This window comes from Carcharhinus amblyrhynchos, chromosome 32 (genome assembly GCF_965287045.1).
Source record: "Carcharhinus amblyrhynchos chromosome 32, sCarAmb.v2.hapA, whole genome shotgun sequence".
In the NCBI taxonomy this organism is placed as follows: Eukaryota; Metazoa; Chordata; class Chondrichthyes; order Carcharhiniformes; family Carcharhinidae; genus Carcharhinus; species Carcharhinus amblyrhynchos.
In genome coordinates this window covers 9,812,465-9,835,936 of record NC_137355.1, presented here as the reverse complement: position 1 = coordinate 9,835,936, position 23,472 = coordinate 9,812,465, and the positions used below count along the sequence as shown (strand labels likewise).

The 23,472-nt window shown below is 45.8% G+C and overlaps 1 protein-coding gene across 1 annotated transcript in view; it reads right to left on the bottom strand.

Annotated features, from left to right (window-relative positions):
- cib2 (calcium and integrin binding family member 2) overlaps positions 1 to 23,472 on the bottom strand; it is a 76,169-nt gene that overhangs the window by 5,969 nt on the left and 46,728 nt on the right. Inside the window, exons 2-4 of the mRNA XM_080216114.1 lie at positions 16,097 to 16,208; positions 4,275 to 4,422; positions 955 to 1,150 (exon numbers count right to left, since the gene is read on the bottom strand). Of these exons, the coding sequence (XP_080072240.1) occupies positions 955 to 1,150; positions 4,275 to 4,422; positions 16,097 to 16,186 (434 nt within the window). The 5' untranslated portion in view covers positions 16,187 to 16,208. The remainder of the gene's footprint in view (positions 1 to 954; positions 1,151 to 4,274; positions 4,423 to 16,096; positions 16,209 to 23,472) is intronic.

Below are 23,472 nucleotides of genomic sequence, written 5' to 3'. Positions count from 1 at the left end.
GAATCATTCCAATCTGAGCAGAGTGCAGAGCTAATTCATACGATCTATTTTAATTATATTTACCATTTATTGTGTAATTTATAGGTCATATTTGACCACAATTTACCTGTTTGTTCATTTAATTATTAATTCTGGATGTTAGCGTACATGATAGATGGTATTTAGTGTTTACTTTGTTGACTCTTGTATAATAAAACATCTGTCTTCGAACAATGAATTTTGTGACTTTATGCTTTTGACAAATCACTTTGATTTTGAATTTTGTCTACTGTAAAAATGGTGATTACCAAGATCATAGCAAATTCAAATGGGATCCTCACATGCTGGTTGTAACCCTGGTTGCTGCTGACCATGTTTCTGACACGGACTCAGTGCCCTCCCTCCTGTGCCACACGGACAGTATGTGTTCAAGTCACTGGAGTAGGACATGAACACATGAACGTTTATCTCAGAGGTACAGGAAACTGTAACCTTGGTTCCAATGTTTACAGGGATGTTTACATAGGGCGGAACGTTGGCACAGTTGTTAGCGCTGCTGCTTCACTATGCCAGGGACCAGGATTCAATTCCTGGTTTGGGTCACTGTCTGTGTGGACTCTGCATTCTCCCCATGTCTGCATGGGTTTCCTCCAGGCGCTCTGGTTTCCTCCCACAGTCTGAAAGAAGTGCTGGTTAGGTGGATTGGCCGTGCTAAATTCTCCCTCACTGTACCCAAACAGGCGCCGGAGTGTGGCGACTGGGAGATTTTCACAGTAACTTCATTGCAGTGTTAATGTAAACCACTTGTAACACTAATAAATAAACTTTAAACTTTAGAAATGCACCATAGAAGTATCTTTGCATCCTTCATTATCAGCCCACTTTGTAATCTCCATTCATTTATCGTCGCACCTCATCTCTCTCTTCCGGGTAAACTGACTAGCTCACAAATTGGCTTTCCTTGTTCAAACCTACCTGAGGAAGTCGGGTGCTTTGCCGATCATATTCTCAAAATCCGGATAGTTCAACTTCCCATCACCATCTAAATCAGCTTCTTCGATGACTTTCTCACACACCAGGGTCACCTCTTCAGGAGCAAGCTCCTCCCGTGTCAATTTATTGAGGGTCTTCTCCAGGTCCGACTTGCAGATGAAATTATCCGTGTTGAAATCTGTCGAAGATAAAGGCAGCATGTAATGAAGAACGGATAGGGAGAGTGTGGATTGTCCACCAAGCCCACCCACATTCGCAATGGTTGCTGCAGTGTGACTACATACTACCTCCCACATCCTCCCCCCGCCACACCTAACCTACACATCTTTGGACACCAAGGGGCAACTTAACATGGCCAATCCACCGAACCTACACATCTTTGGACTGTGGGAGGAAACTGGAGCACCCGGAGGAAACACACACAAACACGGGGAGAACGTACAAACTCCACACAGACAATGATTCAAAGCTGGAATTGAATCTGTGTCCTTGGCGCTGTGAGGCAGCAGTGCTAACCACTGTGCCACCATGCTGCCTCATTGTTACACATAGGCCAGACCAGGTAAGGATGGCACATTTCATGTTTAACTTAGTAAGATAGAGAGTTATAGGTATGCCTAGTAGATAGGGACATTTACTTGTGGGCCGAAGGGCCTGTTTGTGCTGTACTTTTTCTATGTTTTATGTTTCTATTTCCTTCCTTAAAGTGGGTTTTTACAACAATTGACTATGGTTTCACGGTCATCATTTCTATTGAATCAAATTTGACCTTGTACTGTGGGATTCAAATGTGGGCCCTGCAGAACATTACTCTGGATCTCTGGATTGAATATAAGGCCACTTTAAGACTTGAATAGCAGGTTAGTTGTAAAGATTCGCATTCTAATCAGTAATCTGTAAACTGTCTGTGCTGTTATATGCTCTGCCTGAGGCCAGAACTCTCCATTCGCCTGACGAAGGGGCAAACCCCGAAAGCTTGTGAGTTTACCATCAAATAAATCGGTTGGACTTAAACCTGGTGTTGTCAGACTTCTTACTGAGTATAAGGCAGATAGATATATGTGATGCAAACATCTTTTATAAATAAATCTATCAAATTAAAAGGATTACTGTTCAATTTCTGGTTAAGGGACATTCAGGAAAGTGGCGTTGACCATTCTGGACTGAGGTAAGGAGGAATTTCAGAAACCTCTGAGCCTTTGGAAATACTCTGTCTCAGAGAGAGGTGGTAAGCACGTTAAACTTTTACAGATGCACCATAGAAAGTATTCTTTCTGGTTGTATCACAGCTTGGTATGGCTCCTGCTCTGCCCTAGACCGCAAGAAACTACAAAAGATCGTGAATGTAGCCCAGTCCATCATCCATCACGCAAACCAGCCTCTCATCCATTGAATCCGTCTACACTTCCTGCTGGCTTGGCAAAGCAGCCAGCATAATCAAGGACCCCACACACCCTGGTCATTCTCCCTTCCACCTTCTTCCGTTGGGAAAAAGATATAAAAGTCTGAAGTCACGTACCAACCAACTCAAGAACAGCTTCTTCCGTGCTGTTGTCAGACTTTTGAATGGACCTACCTCGCATTAAGTTGAACTTTCTCTACACCCTAGCTATGACTGTAACACTACACTCTGCACTCTCTCCTTTCCTTCTCTATGAATAGTATGCTTTGTCTGTACAGCATGCAAGAAACAATACTTTTCACTGTATACTAATACATGTGACACTAATAAATCAAATCAAATCAAATCAAAGTATTTCAGAATAAAGGGAATCCAGAGGTATGGGAGAGTGTGGGAAAATGGAATTGTGTAAGCATTCCGTGATGATGGGGTGGGTTTGAGGAGCTGTATGGTCTGTACTTGGTTCTAATGTTTGACTGTAATGAATAAGAACAGTAGACCATTCGGCCCCTCAAACCTGCTCCACCATTCAATAAGATCATGGTTGATCTGACGCTCCTCAGTTTCCTGCCCTTGCCTCGTAACTTTTGATTCCCTTACTGATCACAAATCCATCTCAACCTATGTCATCAACATCAAGTGCATCCATTAGCGCTCTCCATTGCTTTGTCAAACAATACAATTAGCCAAACACATTTTCCTGCTAACAAATCCATGCTTACTTTCATTTACCAACTCACGTTCTAACAGTCAATTAATTTTGTCCCATTTCGCTACCTTTCCCCAGCACTTAGTCTGGAATCGATGGTTTTATTTCTCACTTTTTTTTGAACTGAGGTGTAACATTTGCAAACCTTCAGCACTCTGCTCCCCCTAAGGAAGATGAAAGTTGAGAGTGGACAATGCCTTATATTATGTCAATAGAACCCCAATGTGCCAGCTTAAGCAGCAATCAATGGTATTTTAACACTATTGCCCTGGTTAGAACCCAGAGCCTGTAGTGTGAGTTTAAAACTTTCCTTCGCCTAGCTCGGAGAATCAGGATTCCTCCATCCCAGGCCTTCCCTCCCAGGGCACGTACTCCCCACCTGCTTCCCAAATGCTGACTGACCCAGGAACTTCCATTGGGCCCAACCTGCCACTAACAGTCCAACCATATTGTCACAATTCAGCATGTCCAGCCAGTCAAATTGAACGGTCTCCCCGCGTGGGTTTCCTCTGGATGCTCCGGTTTCCTCCCACTGTCCGAAGATGTGTAGGTTAGGTGGATTAGTCATGCTAAATTGCCCTTAGTGTCCAAAGATATGCAGGTTAGGTGGATTGGCCATGCTAAATTGCCCCTTAGTGTCCAAAGATGTGCAGGTTAGGTGGATTCACCATGTTAAATTGCCCCTTAGTGTGTCCAAAGATGTGCAGGTTTGTAGATTAGCCATGCTAAATTGCCCCTTAGTGTCCAAAAATGTGCAGATTAGGTGGATTTGCCACACTAAATTATGCCTTAGTGACTAAACATGTGCAGGTTAGGGGGATTAGCCATGGGAAATGTGTGAGGTTACGGGGATAGGGTGGGGAGGGGGCCTGAGTAAGATATTCTGCCACAGAGTCGGTGGAGACTCAACAGGCTGAATAGCCTCTTCTACACTGTAGGGATTCTACAAGAGTTAAAATTGTTCCTGGTAGAAATGCAAGACAGATCCTCCTCAGAGTGACTTCAGAAGGGCTTATTGGAAATGTAACTGTTAAAAATCACAGGTGAGGATTATACAACGTGTGTCTGTTATATTTTGAATAGATTGGGTTTTTTTTCTGACTGCCCTGTTTTGGTGTCTGCACTGGTCTCATTCTGCTCTGAGGGGAGTTTGCAACCGGTTGAGTGAATTAAGGAAATGGGTTCCAGTACCGTAGATTTTAAAGGCATAAATGGCCTTTAGTTCCCGTGGCGCCATTTCACTCAGCACAGAAAACATGTCCACAAAGTCATTGAAGCTCAGATTCCCTTCACCATCTTCGGAAAAGGTCTTCACTATCTGCTCTTTGAATGGATTCTCCTGCGGAAACAAAGGTGCTCGGTTTTAATATAAAAAGAACTTTGGCTTTGTCTTCCCCCCCCGCCACATTCCCGTATTCCATTGGGTTTATCCCGACAGGGTCAGCTTTCCTTCCCCACTCTCTCTTATCACAGCACTCCCTCACAAAAGTGTTAATGTCCCATTCTCAATTTCATAGAATACAATCCCTACAATGCAGAAGGAGGCCATTCAGCCCATCGAGCCTGCACCAACGACAATTCCACTCAGACCCTACATCCCCACAACCCCACATATTTACCCTGTTAATCCCCCGACATTAAGGGACAATTTAGCATGGCCAATCCACCTGACCTGCAGATCTGGGGTCACTAAGGTGCAATTTAGCACGGCCAATCCACCTAAACTGCAGATCTGGGGCCACTAAGGGGTAATTTAGCATGGCCAATCTACCTAACCTGCAGATCTGGGGTCACTAAGGGGTAATTTAGCATGGCCAATCCACCTGACCTGCAGATCTGAGGAACTAAGCAGCAATTTAGCATGGCCAATCCACCTGATCTACACATGGCAGCACCCAGAGGAAGCCCACGCAGACATGGGGAGAACATGCAAACAGCACATAGGCAGTGACCCGAAGTCAGAATTGAACCCAGGACCCTAGCTCTATAAGGCAGCAGTGTTAACCACCAATTTTCACTCAGGCTTTTATACTTCCCCAGGGCTGTGGCGACTAGGATCTGACAGCTGACTCTGGATGTGAAGACCGGTTGAAAGTTGTTAATGCAGGGAGAGTGCAATTCCAGTCAGAATCAGGAATAGTGCAGAAGGTAAATCAGAGGGCCCCCGAATAAAATTCTTTATTAAAGCAATAAAACTGAGAGACAAAAGTTCAAGGAAGTGAAGTTAAAAAAAGGACATTCGCTTTCACAGCAAGCTATTAAAAAGTAATGTTTAATTTGGCGTTACAGTTTTTATCATGGTACCATGTTAGCCCACTGCCCTGGGTGATGTCTTGTTTGAGACTTGAACCTGCTTGAGCTCTGTGGATTGTACAGGGCTCCACAATGGAGGAAGATTGTTACACAGTTGTTGTGGGATCTGCACATACCTCGCTGTCAATACAGTGCCCATTGTGAGCATTTGCTCAGCAGGTTAGTGCAGATCTTACGATGAAGCTTAAAAACCTGTTAGCTATCCACAAATCAATAATATTCCTATCACACGGCATTTCTGCTCTCCTGGAATGGAAATTTCTTTTTTAATCATTCGTGGACATGGCATCGCTGACTGGCCAGCATTTATTACCCATCCTTAGTTGTTCTTGTTTAGAGAGCAGTTGAGAGTCAAGCACATTTCTGTGGGTCTGGAGTCACATGTAGGCCAGACCAGGTAAGGACAGCAGATTTCCTTCCCTAAAGGACATTAGTGAACTAGATGGGATTTTCCGACAATCGACAATGGTTTCACAGTCATCAGTAGATTCTTAAATCCAGATTTTTAAAATTGAATTCAAATTCCTCCATCTGCCGTGGTGGGATTTGAACCCGTGTCCCCAGCTGAGTTTTTGGATTAATAGGCTAACGATAATACCACAAGGCCATCGCCTCCTCTGCTTGGGTGCTTGATTTGATACCTAATACAGAGGTCCTGGCCAATTAGGTGACACTATACTCCTATCACTGACCCCTCGTGCCTGCACTAAATTCTGCCCAGTGTGTTAAAAGAAGGTTCTAACCGAGCAGAGGCAGGGGGATTGAGGACTGCAGCGGGTCGAGAAGGCAGCTCACCAACACCTTTTCAATGGGCAATTAGGGGTGAGCAATAAATGCTGGTCTAGTCAGCAATACCCACATCCCATGAATGAATAACAAAAATGTATTGGTCTACTGTCTTCCCATTTAAGTTCGCATCCACATGAGCCATTTTTGCTAATCAATCCACATATATTTAAGATTTATTTGATTTAATTCTGTAACATGAGACTTTCTAACCTGTTCTTTCCCCCTCCATCTAGTGGTCAGTCAAGCATGATTGGAGGTGGGCAGGGGGTGAGGCAGCGTGGAAATAAACCCTCCACTGGTTGGAGTCATACCTGGCTCAAAAGAAGATGGTTGTGGTGGTTGGAGGTCAATTATCTCAGCTCTAGGACATCACTGCAGGAGTTCCTCAGGGCAATGTCCTCGCCCCAAACATCTTCAGCTACTTCATCAATGACCTTCCCTCCATCATAAGATCAGAACTGGGCCTGTTCGCCAATGATTGCAAAATGTTCAGCACCATTCGCGACTCCCCAGATACTGAAGCAGCCCATGTTCAAATGCAATAAGATCTGGACAATATCCAGGTTTGGGCTGACAAGTGGCAAGTAACATTCAGGCCACACAAATGCCAGGCAATGCCCATCACCAATAAGAGAACTCTAACCACCACCCCTTGATATTCAATGGCATTATAATTGCTGAATCACCCACTATTAACTGGGGTTACCATTGGCCAGGAACTGAACCGGACTACCAGACCAGATCAGAGGCTGGGAATTCTGCAGCGATTAATTCACCTCTTAACCCACAAAGCTTGTCCACCATCTACAAGGCACAAGTCAGGAGTGTGATGAAATACTCCCCACTGGCCTGGATGGGTGCAGCTCCAACAACACTCAAGAAGCTCGACACCATCCAGGACAAAGCAACCCATTTGATCAGCACCCCATCCAGAATTTTAAACATCCAATCCCTCCACCACCGATGCTCAGTAGCAGCAGTGTATACTATCTACAAGATGCACCACAGCAATTCACCAAAGACTAGTGAATTGCTACAGTGCATCTTGTAGATAGTACACACTGCTGCTCTGGTAAGCCCCATATCCAGTCAACTGGACTGAGGTGAGAAGAAATTCCTTCAGCCAGACGGTGGTGAATGTGTGGACTTCACTACCACAGAAAGTAGTTGAGGCCCAAACATTGTGTGGTTTCAAGAAGAAATCTTTCTTGCTGTCGAGAGACTGCAATGAAGGTTTACCAGGGGATGGCGGGACTGATGTATGAGGAGACTTTGACAAGGTTAGGATTGTTTCTGCTGGAGTTCAAATGAACGAGGGGAGATCTCATAGAGACTTATAAAATTCTAACAGGACTTAGACAGGGTCGATGCAGGGAGGATGTTCCTGATGGTGGGGGGAGTCCAGAACCAGGCGTCACAGTCTGAGGATTCGGGGTAGACCATTTAGGACGGAGATGAGGAGACATTTCTTCACCCAAGGAGCGGTGAGCCTGTGGAATTCATTATCACAGGAAATAGCTGATGCCAAAACATTGAATGTATTCAAGAGGCGGCTGGATATAGCACGTGGAACAAATGAGGTCAAACGTTATGGGGAGAAAGCAGGATTAGGCTATTGAGTTGGACGATCAGCTATGATCATGATGAATGGCAGAACAGGCTCGAAGGGCCGAATGACCTCCTTCTGCTCCTATCTTCTACGTTTCTATATAGGTCTTGAGGCTAAAGGGATCAAGGGATATGGCGGGAGGAGGGGATCGAGATATTGAATTTGATAATCAGCCATGATTGTGATGAATGGTGGAGCAGGCTCGAAGGGCCGAATGGCCTCCTTCACCTCCTATCTTCTATGTTTCTATAGCTCTTGGGGCTAAAGGGATCAAGGGATATTGGGGGGAGGGGGAGAGGGGAAATCAGGATATCGAATTTGATGATCAGCCATGATTAAGATGAACAGTGGAACAGGCTTGAAGGGCTTAATGGCCTCCTCCTGTTTCAGTTTCTATGTTTCTAAATAGTCAATAGCGAACCGATACCAGCCTTGTGCACAATCCTGATTAAATGATGATTATTTTTAATAAAAATCCTTCAATGGGGTCCTCTGAATTCCTCAGCTCTTTTGTTTTTGGGGATGGTCACAGTGAGTGTTCCGTTTTCCGGTATTTAGCAATGGCACACTGACAATGATCGCCACCCACTCCAGTTCAATCCAACTATTGCCCACGCTGGAGCAAATCATCAGAAAGACTGTTTTCTCAAACAGTTCAGTATTTGAAGAAAAAGACTGCATCTCTGCAGTGAGCTGAATCAACAGTGTGACAAGTGTGTGATGCATGGAGGATAATTGGGATGCTTAATGGATGGTTTGCGCCTGTTTGCCTGAACTCAGTTGCTTTAATAAATGGCTCACTTACTCCCTGTCTGCCAGTTCATTACCATATTCATATTGCAACATCTTTATCTGATGTCTTTGTACGGGCTAATACATTTTGCAAGACTTTGCTGGCTTTGACCCAGTGTTGTTGTGTCAATAAGTCATTTTCTTTATGAGCCAAATAGATTAAAAGCACCAAGAGATCCCAGCCTGGCTCGTCCCAAGAGAGAGAGAGAGTCTCTGTCATTTGTGTGAACAAAATGCTTATTTCTTTTTTTTTGTGAGGAAGATTGGGGCTTTTCTTTTACGGACCATTTTTGCCCATTCCTCACTTGCATCTCAGCATTGGGTGCTCAGGAGAGAGGGGGCAAACAATTTGCTTCCAAGTCATTTGGCCACCAGGTCTCTGACATCAGACGCAAGAGGGCCCTGCAGTGTTTAGTGTTTTCTCTGTGACCGCCCCCCCCAAAACTTTGGCGTAGAATTATTCAGCCCTGATTTGCCTTTTCCCACTAGGCACTGGTGCCTCAGTGTGGGAACTGAGCACAGAAAGAGACCATTCGGCCTGCTGTACCTGTACCGGCTCATCAAAAGAACTGTCTGATTGTCTGTACTCAGAATCCAGTCATTAATTTTTCCCTCTCAAACATTTACTCAATTATTGAATCTACTTCCACCGGCCATGCCCATTCCAGATCCTAACAGCTCATTGTGTTAAAAAAAACCTTCCAATTTTCTCTCTACCTCGTTTGACAACAATCTTGTATTTTGACGACTGCCAATGGAAACAGCTTCTCCTCATAGCTTCGATCGATCATTCACAATTTTGAACGCCTCTATTGAATCTTCTCTTAACCTTCGCTACTCTGAGCTTCTCCAGGCTCTCCGCATTAAAGTCCCTTATCCCTGGTACCATCAATGCCTCTACTGTCTCAGAAGGCTAAGGAAATTTGGCATGTCCACTACAACTCTCATCAGTTTTTACAGATGCACCATAGAAAGCATCCCTTCTGGTTGTATCACAGCTTGGTATGGCTCCTGCTCTGCGCAAGAAACTACAAAGGGTCATGAATTTAGCCCAATCCATCACACAAACCAGCCTCCTATCCATTGACTCTGTGATAAAGAATGCCACAGGCTCACCATTCCTCGCTGCCTCGGAAAAGCACCCCGGACATTCTCTCTTCCCCCTTCTTCCATCAGGAAAAAATACAAAAGTCTGAGGTCACTTACCAACCGACTCAAGAACAGCTTCTTCCCTGCAGCCATCAGACTTTTGAATGGACCCACTTCGCATTAAGTTGATCTTTCTCTACACCCTAGCTATAACTGTAACACTACATTCTGCACTCTCTCCGTTCCTTCCCCGATGGCAACACTGTAATTAAGAAAGCCCATAAATGCCTCTACTTTCTCAGAAGACGAAGGAAATTTAGCATGTCTACTACGACTATCATAAACTTTTAGAGATGCACCAAAGAAAGCATTCTTTCTGGTTGGATCACAGCTTGCTATGGCTCCTGCTCTGCCCAAGACTGCAAGAAATACAAAGTGTTGTGAATGAAGCCCGGTCCATCACTCAAACCAGCCTCCCATCCACTGACTCCGTCTACACTTCCTGCTGCCTTGGAAAAGCAGCCAGCATAATTAAGGACCAATACACTCTGGACATTCAGGAAAAAATACAAAAGTCTGACGTCACGTACCAACCAACACAAGAACAGCTTCTTCCCTGCAGCCATCAGACTTTTGACTAGACTTTTCTCTACACCCTAGCTATGACTATAACACTACACTCTGCACCCTCTCCTTTCCTTCTCTATGAATAGTATGCTTTGTCTGGATTGCCACAAGAAACAATACTTTTCACTGTATCCCAATACATGTGACAATAATAAAGCAAATCAAATCATTTATCTTCAACAGTGGCAGCCTTGTGGCCCAGTGGGTCACTGCTGGACCAGAAGCTCTGGATTTAGGTCCAGTCCCAGGACTTGTTGGCCATGGGAGGAGCATTCAACACAGTTCAATGGGCTGATAATGTGCTGGTTAGGGTGCTTTGGCCATGCTAAATTCTCCCTCAGTGTACCCAAACAGGCGCCAGAATGTGGTGACTAGAGGATTTCCACAGTAACTTCACTGCAGTGTTAATGTAATGTAATGTAAGCCTACTTGTGACACGAATAAATAAACTTTAAACATTTAAAAAAAAGGCCATTTGGCCACTCAAGTCTGCATCAACTCTCTGACAGAGCATCTTACCCAGGCCCTAACCCCGTAATTCCAGGTATTTACCCCACTAATCCCCCCAACCTAGACTTCTTGGAACACAAAGGGGCAATTTACACTGGACAATCCACATAACCCGCACATCTTTTGGACGGTGGGAGGAAACCCACGCAGACAGGGGGAGAATGTGCAGACCCCGCACAGACAGGGACCCAAGCTGGGAAGGGAGCCCGGTTCCTGGTACTGGGGGGGGGCGGGGGGGCGGTGTTGCAGTGCTAACCACTTTGCCGCTTATCAAATGGTGAAGCAGGCTCAAGGGTCCGAATGGCCTCCTGTTCATCTGTAAAAGCGGTCAACCCCATACAGAACTAATGAAACTGGAATCTGCGTGACCTTGAATTATTCTTTGCCTCAGGATATCTTTTTATTTGAGGTGTTCAATGTTAGAACAGTTCAGTATATTTGATTAACAGTCTCTGGGAAGTCTGAAAGTCAAGGTCAGGATCAGTCTGCTTCTGAGATTTGAGATTTGAGATCCTGTCGTACTGGCGAACACAAACCCTTCCCTTTTCCCCAGTGCCTGACCCCCACTGGCACCAGTATGTGCACTGCCAGCCAGCATGGCTATGGTGGGTAAGCCCTAGCTCACACGAGAGAGACAGACAGAGAGAGGGATGATCAAGATCACACGAGGCACATCACCATAGCACCATCATCACTCAGGAAGAATAGAAATTTCTGTTCCAGCCTTACTTGGCAATTTCTCAAAGCACCTTACAGCCAATCAAATGCTTACTCTCACTGTTGTTGTATGGGGAAATCTGTGGACAGCCAATTTGTGCACAGCAAGATCCCACTGACAGCAGTGGTCTGAGTATCTGCTCGTCGAAGGAAAGATGTGGATCACAACACCCAGGGTGGGATGGAGAAGGGTGAGGGAGACACAGAGACAGACAGTCAGGCAGGGAGGGATAGAGACAGGCAGGCAGAGAGATAGACAGGCGGAGAGAGACAGCAAGACAGGCAGAGAGAGACAGAGAGACAGAGACAGGCAGAGAGACATGCAGGCAGAGAGAGATAGAAACAGAGAGACAGAAGGCAGAGAGAGACAGAGACAGAGAGACAGTGACAGGCAGAGAGAGACAGAGAGACAGAGACAGGCAGAGAGACAGAGATATGCAGAAAGACAGAGAAAGGCAGGGAGTTTTAAGTTTAAGTCTATTTATTTGTGTCATAAGTAGGATTACATTAACACTGCAATTAAGTTACTGTGAAAATCCCCTACAGAGACACAGACAGACAGAGACACAAGGACAGACAAAGACAGAGGGACAGACAGAGACAAACAGGCAGAGATGCAGGGAGAGACAGAAACCAAGAGACAGAGACAGAGGGAGGAATATTCCTCCCAAAAATAATCAATGTTTGTGAGTGCGAGAAGTTTGAGGGGTGAAACAATAACTTTTGCTTTGGACTTTGAAGGGACTGAACGATGTTGAGTATGATGAGATGTTCTTGGGGCCTGAGGCAGAGTAATAGACTGTGGGTGAACCCAATTCCCATTGTCCCCAACAGCCCCCTCCCAACGCTCTTTCCAAAATGAATATTGTGCAGCGCTGAAGCATGTGAACGTAGCTATTAATTTTGTTCTGAATTATCGTTTTTGGAAGCTTCCCCATCTGACAGGCCTGTGAGTTTACCTTCACATCCTTTACTGGACAAGCTTGGAACATTTAAAGTTTATTTATTATTGTCACAAGTAGGCTTACATTAACACTGCAATGAAGTTGCTGTGAAAATCCCCTAGTTGCCACACTCAGGTACACTGAGGGAGAATTTAGCATGGTCAATGCATCTAACCAATATGTCTTTTGGACTGTGGGAGGAAACCAGAGCACCCGAAGGAAACCCTCACAGACATGGGGAGAACATGCAGACTCTGCACGGACAGTGACCCAAACTGGGAATTGAACCCGAGTCCCTGGTGCTGTGAGGCAGCAGTGCTAACCACAGTGCCAGCATGGGCTTAGCAACATCGTAGGATGTTTACCTTCCTTATTAAACTGGAGTCAACTCCAGAAGATGCCAATGGATTTGTCAGTGATGCATAAAATTCACCCACTGACATCTGGGAAAATCTGATCTCATGATGTATCGCTTTATTGGATTGGGCAGTTTAGATTCATGATACATTTTCAGCTGGTCCAAAGAGGCACAATTCCTATTTTCATTATGCTGATCATTAAAATTAAAATGTTTTACATCAGGCATCATTAGTTTTATCATCAGAAGATGTTTTACTGTTTCAATAAATGTTCACTTGACATCTTGCAGCTAACTCCTGCCAGGAAGTGAAAACTCACTATGTAATGTGTCTGAATTGTACGTTTTTAAAAAATGAATTCATGGGACATGGGTGTCACTGGCTGGGCAGCATTTATTGTCCATCCCTATTTGCCTGAGGGTAGTTGAGAGTCAACCACATTGCTGTGGCTCGGGAATCACATGTAGGCCAGACCAGGTAAGGACAGCAGATTTCCTTCCCAAAAGAACATTATTGACCTAGATAGGTTTTTAGAAGAACAGTACAGCACAGGAACAGGCCCTTCAGCCCATCAAGTCTGTGCCGACACAGATGCTTCTAATCTAATATTTTCTTGGCTCTACATGGCCCATATCCCTCTATTCACTGCCTATTCATGTATTTATCTAGATGCCTCTTGAACATTGTTACAGAATCTGCTTCCACCACCTCCTCCAGCAGCGCATCCAAGGCATTCACCACCCTTTGTGTGAAAAACCTGCCCCTTACATCTCTTTTAAACTTGTCCCCTCTCACTTTCAACCTATGCCTCCGAGTAATCAACTCTTCAACCCTGGGAAACTCTGACCACCCACTCTATCCAAGCCTGTCATAATCTTGTAAACCTCTATCAGATCCCCCCCTCATCCTCCAACACCAATGAAAACAATCCAAGTTTGTTCTTCATAGGCCATATCCTCCAAACCAGCAACATCCTGGTAAATCTCTTCTGCACCCTTTCCAAGTGTCAACATCCTTCTGGTAGTGTGGTGTCCAGAATTGTACACAATACCCCAAATGCAGTCTAACCAAAGTCTTATACAGTTGCAACATGATTTTCCAATTCATATACTCAACCCAACTGATGAAGGCCAGCATGCCATACACCTTCTTGACCACCTTGTCCACCTCAGTTGCCACCTTCAGGGAGCTGCGGATCTGCGCACCTAGATCCCGCTGTATGCTAATATTTCTAAGAGCTCGACCATTTACTGTACACTTTCCTTCTGCAGTAGATCTTCCAAATCGCATCACCTCACATTTGTCTGGGTTAAATTCCATCTGAGATCTTTCGGCCCAGGTCTCCAGCTGATTTATATCCTGTTGTATCCTCTGGTAATCCTCCTCGCTATCCACTGCTCCCCCAATTTTTGTATCATCTGCAAATTTACCGATCAGACCACCTACATTTTCCTCCAAATCATTTATATATATTACAAACAACAGAGGCCCCAGCACTGATCCTTGTGGAACATCGCTTGTCACAGACCTCCAGTTAGAAAAGTACCCTTCCACTGCTACCCTCTGCTTTCTGTGCCCAAGCTAGTTTTGTATCCATCTTATCAACTCACCTCGGATCCCATATGACTTTACTTTTTGTATCAGTCTGCCACAAGGGACCTTATCAAAGGTTTTACTAAAGTCCATGTGTACAACATCCATTGCCCTGCCCTGGTCAATTTTTTTTTGTCACTTCCTCAAAGAACTCAATCAAGTTTGTGAGACACAACCTCCCCTTCACAAAACCATGCTGCCTATCACTAATAAGCCTATTCTCTTCCAGATATGAGTACATCCTGCCCTGAAGAATCTTCTCTAATAATTTCCCCACCACTGATGTAAGACTCACAGGCCTATAATTTCCCAGGTTATCTCTTCTGCCCTTCTTAAACAGAGGAACAAGGTTAACTACTCTGCAATCCTCTGGTACCTTGCCCGTGGCTAAAGAAGATACAAAGATTTTGTCCAAGGCCTCAGCAATATTTTTCCCTTGCCTCTCTCAGTATTCTGGAATAGACCCTATCTGCCCTGGGGACTTGTCCACCTTAATTCTTTTCAAAACCTCCAATACCTCCTTCCTTTTTACCTCAACATGTCCTAGAGTGTCAACATCCTCCTTTCTGCACTCACCATCCACCACATCCTTTTCCTTTATGAATACTGATGCAAAATACTCGTTAAGGACCTCACTCACCTCATCTGTCTCCACACACAAATTCCCTCTACTGTCCTTGAGTGGATCCACCCTTTCCTTATATACGTGTAAAAGGCCTTGGGATTTTCCTTAATCCTGCCCATCAAGGACATTTCATGGCCCCTTTTTGCCCTCCTAAGTCCATGTTTAAGCTCTTTCCTGCTACCTTTGTACTCCTCAAGCACCTTATCCATTTTCAATTTCTTGAAATCTATGTAGGGCTTTTCTTCTTTTTCACTAAGCTCACAATTATCATCCAGGGTTATCGAGTCTTGCCATCTTTATCTTTCATTTTTACCGACAATCGGCAATGGTTTCAGGGTCATCAGTGGATTCTTAATTCCAGATATGTTGCATTGAATTCAAATTCCACCATCTGCTGTGGCAGGATTTGAACCTGGGTCCTCAGAACATTAGCTGAGTTTCTGGATTAATAGTCTAGTCATGATACCAAGAGGCCATTGCCTCCCCATCATGAATGAGTTCTCCTTATCTCATCGTTCTGGGCATCACTGATGAAGTTGCCATATATTACCCACTCCCCAGTTTCAATTTTTATTCACTCATGGGATGTGGGCAATGCTGAATGGGCCAACATGTATTGCCCAACCCTAGTTGCCCCTTGAGAAGGTGGTGGCGAGCTGTCTTCTTGAACCACAACAGTACACGTGCCATGTTAGGGAGGCAGTTCCAGGATTTTGACCCAGTGAAGGAACGGCCGATATATTTCCAAGTCAGGATGGTGAACGACTTTGGGCGGGGCGGGGAAACACCTCCAGGTGGTGGCATTCCCATGTATCTGCTGTCCTTGTTCTTCTAGATGGTAGAAGTAGTGTCCTGAGAAGGTGTTGCCCTAGGACCCTTGGTGAGTTGCTGCAGTGTATCTTGTAGATGGTACACAAGCCGTTTGTAAGTCTATATCCTACCCCTCTGCCCAGCTTCCCAGTGCTTTTCACAAGGATATCCCTTCAACTCACCACATCCCCAACACCCCTACCCCCACCCCCTATCCCACCCCCTGAGTCAAGTACCTTTAGTTCTGGCATGTTGGTTATCAGCTGGATTGGAATTTTAACGTCCGGTTCATTGGTATAGTCCATTGGTACGAGGTGGGGTGCCATCTCGTGGTACCTACCATGTAACCTGCGGAGGAAGCAGAGATAACCTTAAAGAACCTTCACAATGCCCACACTTCATTGCAATCTGGCTGGCCCCGAGGGTTTGTCACTTTTCATTCACAGTACATCTGTTAAGCACTTTGTAATTCAGCCTGGAACTGCTGAAGCTGCCACAATTTGGCAACGCCTTCAATTTCATCTCGCTTATACCACTCAGGAGTAACGCACAGTTCTCTGGAGGGAACAGTGATTCTACCTCTACACAAACTTACGATGACTCGCACTGTCTGCTCAGCAGTCATTTAGATTCAATCTAATTTACCCACCCCCCCCTCACATTTAGGGGCAGCAGTGGTTAGCATTACTGCCTCACAGTGCCAGGGACCTGAATTCGATTCCCTGCTTGGATCACTGTCTGCGTGGAGTCTGCATGTTCTCCTTGTGTCTGCATGGGTTTCCTCATGGTGCTCCAGTTTCTTCCCACACTCCAAAGATGTAGGTTAGGTGGATCGGCCACACTAAATTGCCCCTTAGTTTCTAAAGATGTGCGCATTAGGTGTATTGGCCATGCTACTTTGCCCCTTAGTGTCCAAAGATGTGCAGGTTAGGCGAACTGGCCATGCTAAATTGTCCCTGAGTGTCCAAAGATGTGCAGGTTAAGTGGATTGGCTGTGCTAAATTGCCCCTTAGTGTCCAAAGATGTGCACATTAGGTGGGATTGGCCATGCTAAATTGCCCTTTAGAGTCCAAAGATGTGCACATTAGGTGGATTGACCATGCTAAATTGCCCCTTAGTGTCCAAGGATGTGTGCATTAGGTGGATTAGGCATGCTGAATTACCCCTTAGTGTCCAAAGATGTGCAGGTTAAGTGGATTGGTCATGCTAAATTGCCTCTTAGTGTCCAAAGATATGCAGGCTAGGTGGATTGATCAACGCATGGGGTTAAGATGGGAGATTTTGACTAGGTAGGGGCTCTTTCAGAGGGCTAATGCAGATCCAATGGGCCAAAAGGCCTCTTCTGCAATGTAGGCTTTCTATGATTTTACCTGTGAGAACCATAGAATCTGTACAGTGCAGAAGGAGGCCATTTGGCCCATTGAGGCTGCACTGACTCTCCGGAGGAGCTTCTTATCCAGGGCACCACCACCACAAGACTGGAAGCAGATACGATCCACAATTTCAAAGGGAAATCAGATGGAACGTAGAGGGAAATAAACTTGCAGGGCTATGGGGATCATGTGGGGGAATGGGGCTGGATTCTAGGGATCAGGTGAGGGAATCGAGTGGGGAGATGAGAATGGGCTACGGGGATCAAGTTGGGAAATGGGAATGGGCTATGGGGATTGAGTGGGGCAACGGGACTAGAATATGGGGATCGAGTGCAGGAATGGGACTGGGCTATGGAGATTGAGTGGGGGGATTAGTTGGGCTATGGGGATCGAGTGGGGGAATGAGTTGGGCTATGGAGATCGAGCATGGGAATGGGACTAGGCTATGGAGATTGAATGCGGGAATGGGACTGGGCAATGGAGATCGAGTGTGGGAATGGGAATGGACTATGGAGATTGAGTGCGGGAATGGGACTGGGCTATGGAGATCGAGTGTGGGAATGGGAATGGGCTGTGGAGATCAAATGGGGGAATAGGGTTGGGCTATGGGATCAAGTGGGGGGAATGGGAGACAGATGGGCCAAATGGCCTCCTTCCGTGCCATTCGCAATCTGTCATTTTAGAAGAGGGAATCCCCTGGGGTAATTCCCCCGTATGTTTCCTTGGTGAATACTGATAGCTCATATCATGTTGATTATTATGAATGAAAACAATGAATATTTAATAAACTCTCTGTAACAATTTCTCTGGGCTTACAGCTGTCACTTCAGTCACAGGCTGGGATTCCCTCACTGTTACAGAGGGAGAGAGAGAGAGAGAGAGACTTAACAAAAGGAAATATGAGGCTATTCTTTCTTGTGTGTCTATGCTCAAATCTTTACTTATTGAAGTCTTTTTTTATTATTAGTCACAAGTAGGCGTGTATTAACACTGCAAAGAAGTTACTGTGAAAATCCCCTAGTCACCACACTCCTGTTTGGGTACACTGAGGGAGAATTTAGTGTGGCCAAAGCACCTAACCAGCACGTCTTTCAGACTGTAGAAGGAAACCGGGGCCCCCGGAGGAAACCCACACAGACACAGGGAGAATGTGCAGATTCCACACAGGCAGTGACCCAAGCTGGGAATTGAACCCGGGTCCCTGGCGCTGTGAGGCCGCAGCGCTAACCTCTGTGCCACCGTGCTGCCCTCAACTTAAATGTTTTAAGACCATGGTTTAGAATGCATGCTCTAGCACAGTACGCAACAAAAAAAAATCCTGGGTAGAATCATAGCAATGGTTGCAGAATAGAAGGAGACCTTTCATTCCATCATGTCTGTGCTAGCTCTCTGAAGGAGCATTTCACCCAGTGCCACTTCCTGGCCTTTTCCCAGAGGCCTCAAAACTTTCCTTTTCAGATCCAAGTTCCATTTGAAAGCCTCAGTTGACACTGGCTCCACCACACTCCCAGAACGAGAGGGTCGCTGTTTAAAAATAAGGTGTCACCCGTTTAAAACAGAGATTGGAATATTTTCTGTCCGAGATGGTGAGTTGCTGGAACTCTCTTCCTCAAAGAACGGTGGATGCAGAGACTTTGAATATTTTTAAAGCTGGGTGGATGGATTCTTGGTGAGTGGGGGGAGGGGGGAGGAGGGTGGGATGCAGATTTGAGGTTACTATCAGATCAACCATGATGTCATTAGATGGGATAGCAAGTTCAAGGGGCCGAATGGCCTACTCCTGCTCCTTGTTGGGATGTTAATCTTACCCACAATGCCCCATGTAACAGACACCATGTTAAAGCATGGGACAATCCTATCCCACCCTGTCACACTGCTGTTCCACTATTTGGATGTTACTCAGGCACTCTGTTCATCTCAGTGGGACTCTTTGTATGTTCCATTAACTATTTAAACCCTGTGAGACTGACACTTGGGTGTTATGTGTCTGCACCTAACGCTGGCTGGTTGTATGTTTCTCCCGCTGTAAGCAACATTTCCACTGCTGTTGGCCAATTGTTCTGTTCCTCTGAGCTGTTTCCACCCTGGGACCGAACCGACCATCGTCCCCAATATGATCCCCAACATGTGTGCTGGGCAATGCGACATCCCAATTACCAGACTTTCAAACTTCCCCATCACAGCAGAGTGTAGATGTCTCCCCACTCCCTCGCACCACAACCCTCACTGAACATTTGAAAGTGGTCTCTAAAAGCTATTGAACCAAACCATCAGGTGCTGTGTTTCACCTGCTCACCTCTGAGAGACATTTATAATAACATCTTTGACAACCTTAGGATTTCACAAAGCACCTTAAAACCAATGGACTTCTTTTAAAGTGTCGCCGCTGTGTAATGGTGGAAATGTGGCAGCCAATTTGCATACAGCAAGATCCCACAATTTTCTAGTTAGAGGCTTTGGAATCCTATGGCGGGTAATTCACCTCCTGACTCCCCAAAGCCTGACCACCACCTACAAGGCACAAGTCAGGAGTGTGATGGAATACTCCCCGCTTGCCTGGATGGGTGCAGCTCCAACAACACTCAAGAAACTCGATACCATCCAGAACAAAGCAGCCCGCTTGATTGGCACCACATCCACAAACACCCAATCCCTCCACTACCAACGCTCAGTAACAGCAGTGTGTACCATCTACAAAATAAAAGCAAATTACTGCGGGTGCTGGAATCTGAAACCAAAAGAGAAAATAGTCGAAAATCTCAGCAGGTCTGGCAGCATATGTAAGGAGAAGAGAAAAATCAGTTCTTTTCTTCCTTACGGATACTCAGTAAGAAGTCTCAAAACACCAGGTTAAAGTTCCAACACTAGTTTTTGGAGTGCTGCCCCTTTATTAGGTGACTGGGAGTTGTGTTCACAAACAGGACATATAAACATGCCCTGTTTGTGAACACAACCCCACTCACCGGATGAAGAGGCAGCGCTCCGAAAGCTTGTGCTGCCAGATAAACCTGTTGGACTTTAACCTGGAGTTGTGAGACTTCCTTCTGTGCCCACCCCAGTCCAACGCTGGCATCCCCACATCATGGCTTACAGATGCTGCCAGACCTACTGAGATTTTCCAACATTTTGTCTTTTGCTGTACCATTTACAAGATGCACGCAGGAACTCACCAACTCCTTCCAAACCCATGACCACTACCATCTAGAAGGGCAAGAGCAGCAGATACCTGGGAACACCCCCTCCAAGTCGCTCACCATCCTGACTTGGAAATATATCACCATTCCTCTGCAGCTGTTGGGTCAAAATCCTAAATCCCCCTCCCTAACAGCACTGTGAGTGGGCCTACCGCACGTGGACTGCAGCAATTCACAAAGGCGGCTCAAGTCCTACTGAAGGACAATTAGGGATGGGCAATAAACGCTGGCCTAACTAGCAATGCCCACATCCCATAAATGAATAATAGAACATTGAACAGTACAGCACAGGAACAGGCCCTTCAGCCCACAATGTGCCAAACACGACGCCAAATTAAACTAACCCCTTCCGCCTTCTGAATAATATCAAAATAATGACCAGATAACCTATTGATGTAGATCAATTACTCAGAATGTCTGGATGGAAAGTATTTTGCCACAGTTTGTCTGGAGTTTTGAAGCTATTTTTAATCAGAGCTGGTTTTGAAAATCCACAATGTTACTCAACAGATACTTAATGCGGTGTGATCAAACTCCCCCCCCTGCTGGTTTGACAATGACTGGACCGGGATCTGTAAGCTAAACACTCTGCAGGCCGCTATGCAGAGTGAGGAAGATGTAACAGATTCTGAAACATCCCTTCCTGAAATTGCTGCTTATTGTCAGGCCAATATTTTAATTATTCACCTGGACCTCCCGTATTATCGGTTAAAAGAAGCCAAGCCATGTTAACCAGTCCCAACTTGTCGATAATGCTGGTAATATGGCAACCTGGTACTTACTGTCCTGTTTGTGTCTTGGTCAAAGCTCATTTTGAGGGGGCCAGGAGGCTGAGCATATACCCATGGAGGGATGGGGGAGGTTGACTCCTTCCCTTGGCAAGATGGCGAGGTGTGGAGAGTCCGTCACCTTCCTGCCTCCCCCCGCCACCACCACCACCACCACCTCCAATGAGTCAAGGTTTACCCTCCTATCCTTGGGCCAATTGAAGTCCTGACATGACCAATGAATGGTAACTCCAGCACCTCACTCTGCCACCGCTGGTGATCTACCAGCTGCAGGGGTGCCCATGCCACTTGGACAGGCCACCAGATATGTCCTGCTGACTGAGGGAAGGTACCTTCCTGATCAGGTACGCGCGCCCCACAGAGGGCAACGTGGCAACAAGGGCCACCCTGACATATGAACGCAGGAATTAGGAGTAGGCCACTCGGCCCCTTGAGCCTGCTCTGCCATTCAATAAGATCACGGCCGATCCGACTGTAACCTCAACCCCACATTCCTGCCCTCCGGTAACCTTTCACCCCTTGTTAATCAAGGATCTATCTATCTCTGCCTGAAAAACTCTGCTTCCACTGTTTTTTGAGGAAGAAAGTTCCAAAACTCACAATCCTCAGTCAAAATATTTCTCCTCATCTCTGTGCTAAATGAGCGACCCCTTATTTTCAAACAGTGACCCCCTAGTTCTAGATTCTCCATCACAAGGAAACATCCTCTCCGCATCCACCCTGTCAGTAACCCTCAGGGTCTTAAAGGGTTTCGATCATGTCACCTCTTCTAAACTCTAATGGATTCAAGCTTAACCCCTCTGACACGTCCTCACATGACAACCCGCCTGTGGTAGCGTGGCTCCTTTAAGGGGTGAGTCTTTATGGGTCTTGGGACTCTACTGGGGCCTATCAGGAGGAAGTGTGTGAACCGTCACCAATCGGGCCCTGGTAGGAGCTAACCTCTATTGGGAGTCCTGAACCTGTATTAAGTTTGTTTGTATAAAGTTTTATTTTCCATCACTAAATCTCTGATGTGATTCAAGACCCTCTTGTCATGATACTTCATGGTACAACACCACTCATTCCTGGTGTTAGTCGAGTAAACCGTCTCTGAACTGCTTCCAACGTTTTTACATTTTTCCTTAAATACGGAGACCCATACTGAATCCAATACTCTTGACGTGGTTTTACTAGTGTCCTGTGCAACTGAAGCATAACCTCCCTATCTTTGTAATCAATTCCCCTCACAATCAACTATAGCATTCCATTACCTTTGCTAATTGCTTACTTTTTTAAAAATTCTTTCATGGGACCTGGGCATCACTGGCTGGGCCAACATTTATTGCCCATCCCAGTTGCCTGAGGGCACTTGAGAGTCAATCACTGGCTCAGGAGTCACACGTAGGCCAGACCAGGCAAGGACGGCAGATTTCCTTCCTTGAAGGACATTAGTGGAGCAGATGGGTTTTCCCAACAATTGGCAATGGTTTCATGGTCATCAATAGATTCTTAATTCCAGATATTTTTTATTGAATTCAAATTCCACCATCTGCCATGGTGGGATTTGAACCCAGATTACCAGAACATTAGCTGGTTAATAGTCTAGCAATAATTAATAGTCTAGCGATAATACCGCTAGGCCATCGTCTTCTCCGACTGTCCTATACCTGCATGTAAATAAGCCTTTTGTGATTCATGCACTCAGACACTCAGATCCCTCTGCACCTCAGAGTTCTGCAATCTCTCACAGTTTAGTTTTTTTATTTTTCCTGCCAGAATGGACCATGTCACATTTGCCCACACTCTACTCCATTTTGCTCACTTATTTAACTATCACTGCCCATGGGAAGGACACTCCGCTCTCTGCACTGACCTCCTTCACTCCTCGCCAGTGCCCGACTGACTCCAGCGAGACCATGCCCACAACCTCCATACTGTGGTTGCTCCTCATCCTGGACCTCCTGCAGTCCCAGTGGTGGTTCTTTAAACTCAGCAACAGCCACCCCCCCTCCCCACCTCCTCCCCACTGATGTTGCTGAGTGAGTTTAAAGAGCTGCCACTCTCTGATTAGCTGATGGCTCTTGAGGTTGGCGCCCTTGCCCCGAGGTTCCCCCAGGAGAGCCGGCAGCAGACGGGTAAATGCTTGAGAAGGATCCCCGATGGGATTAAATCCCAGAGATGTCCTGGATAGGGTTGGCACTTACCTCTCTGGTGGGTGGGAATGGGAGCAGCACCACGGGCATTAAGTTCAGGCCAGTGACTCATTTCTCCAAGT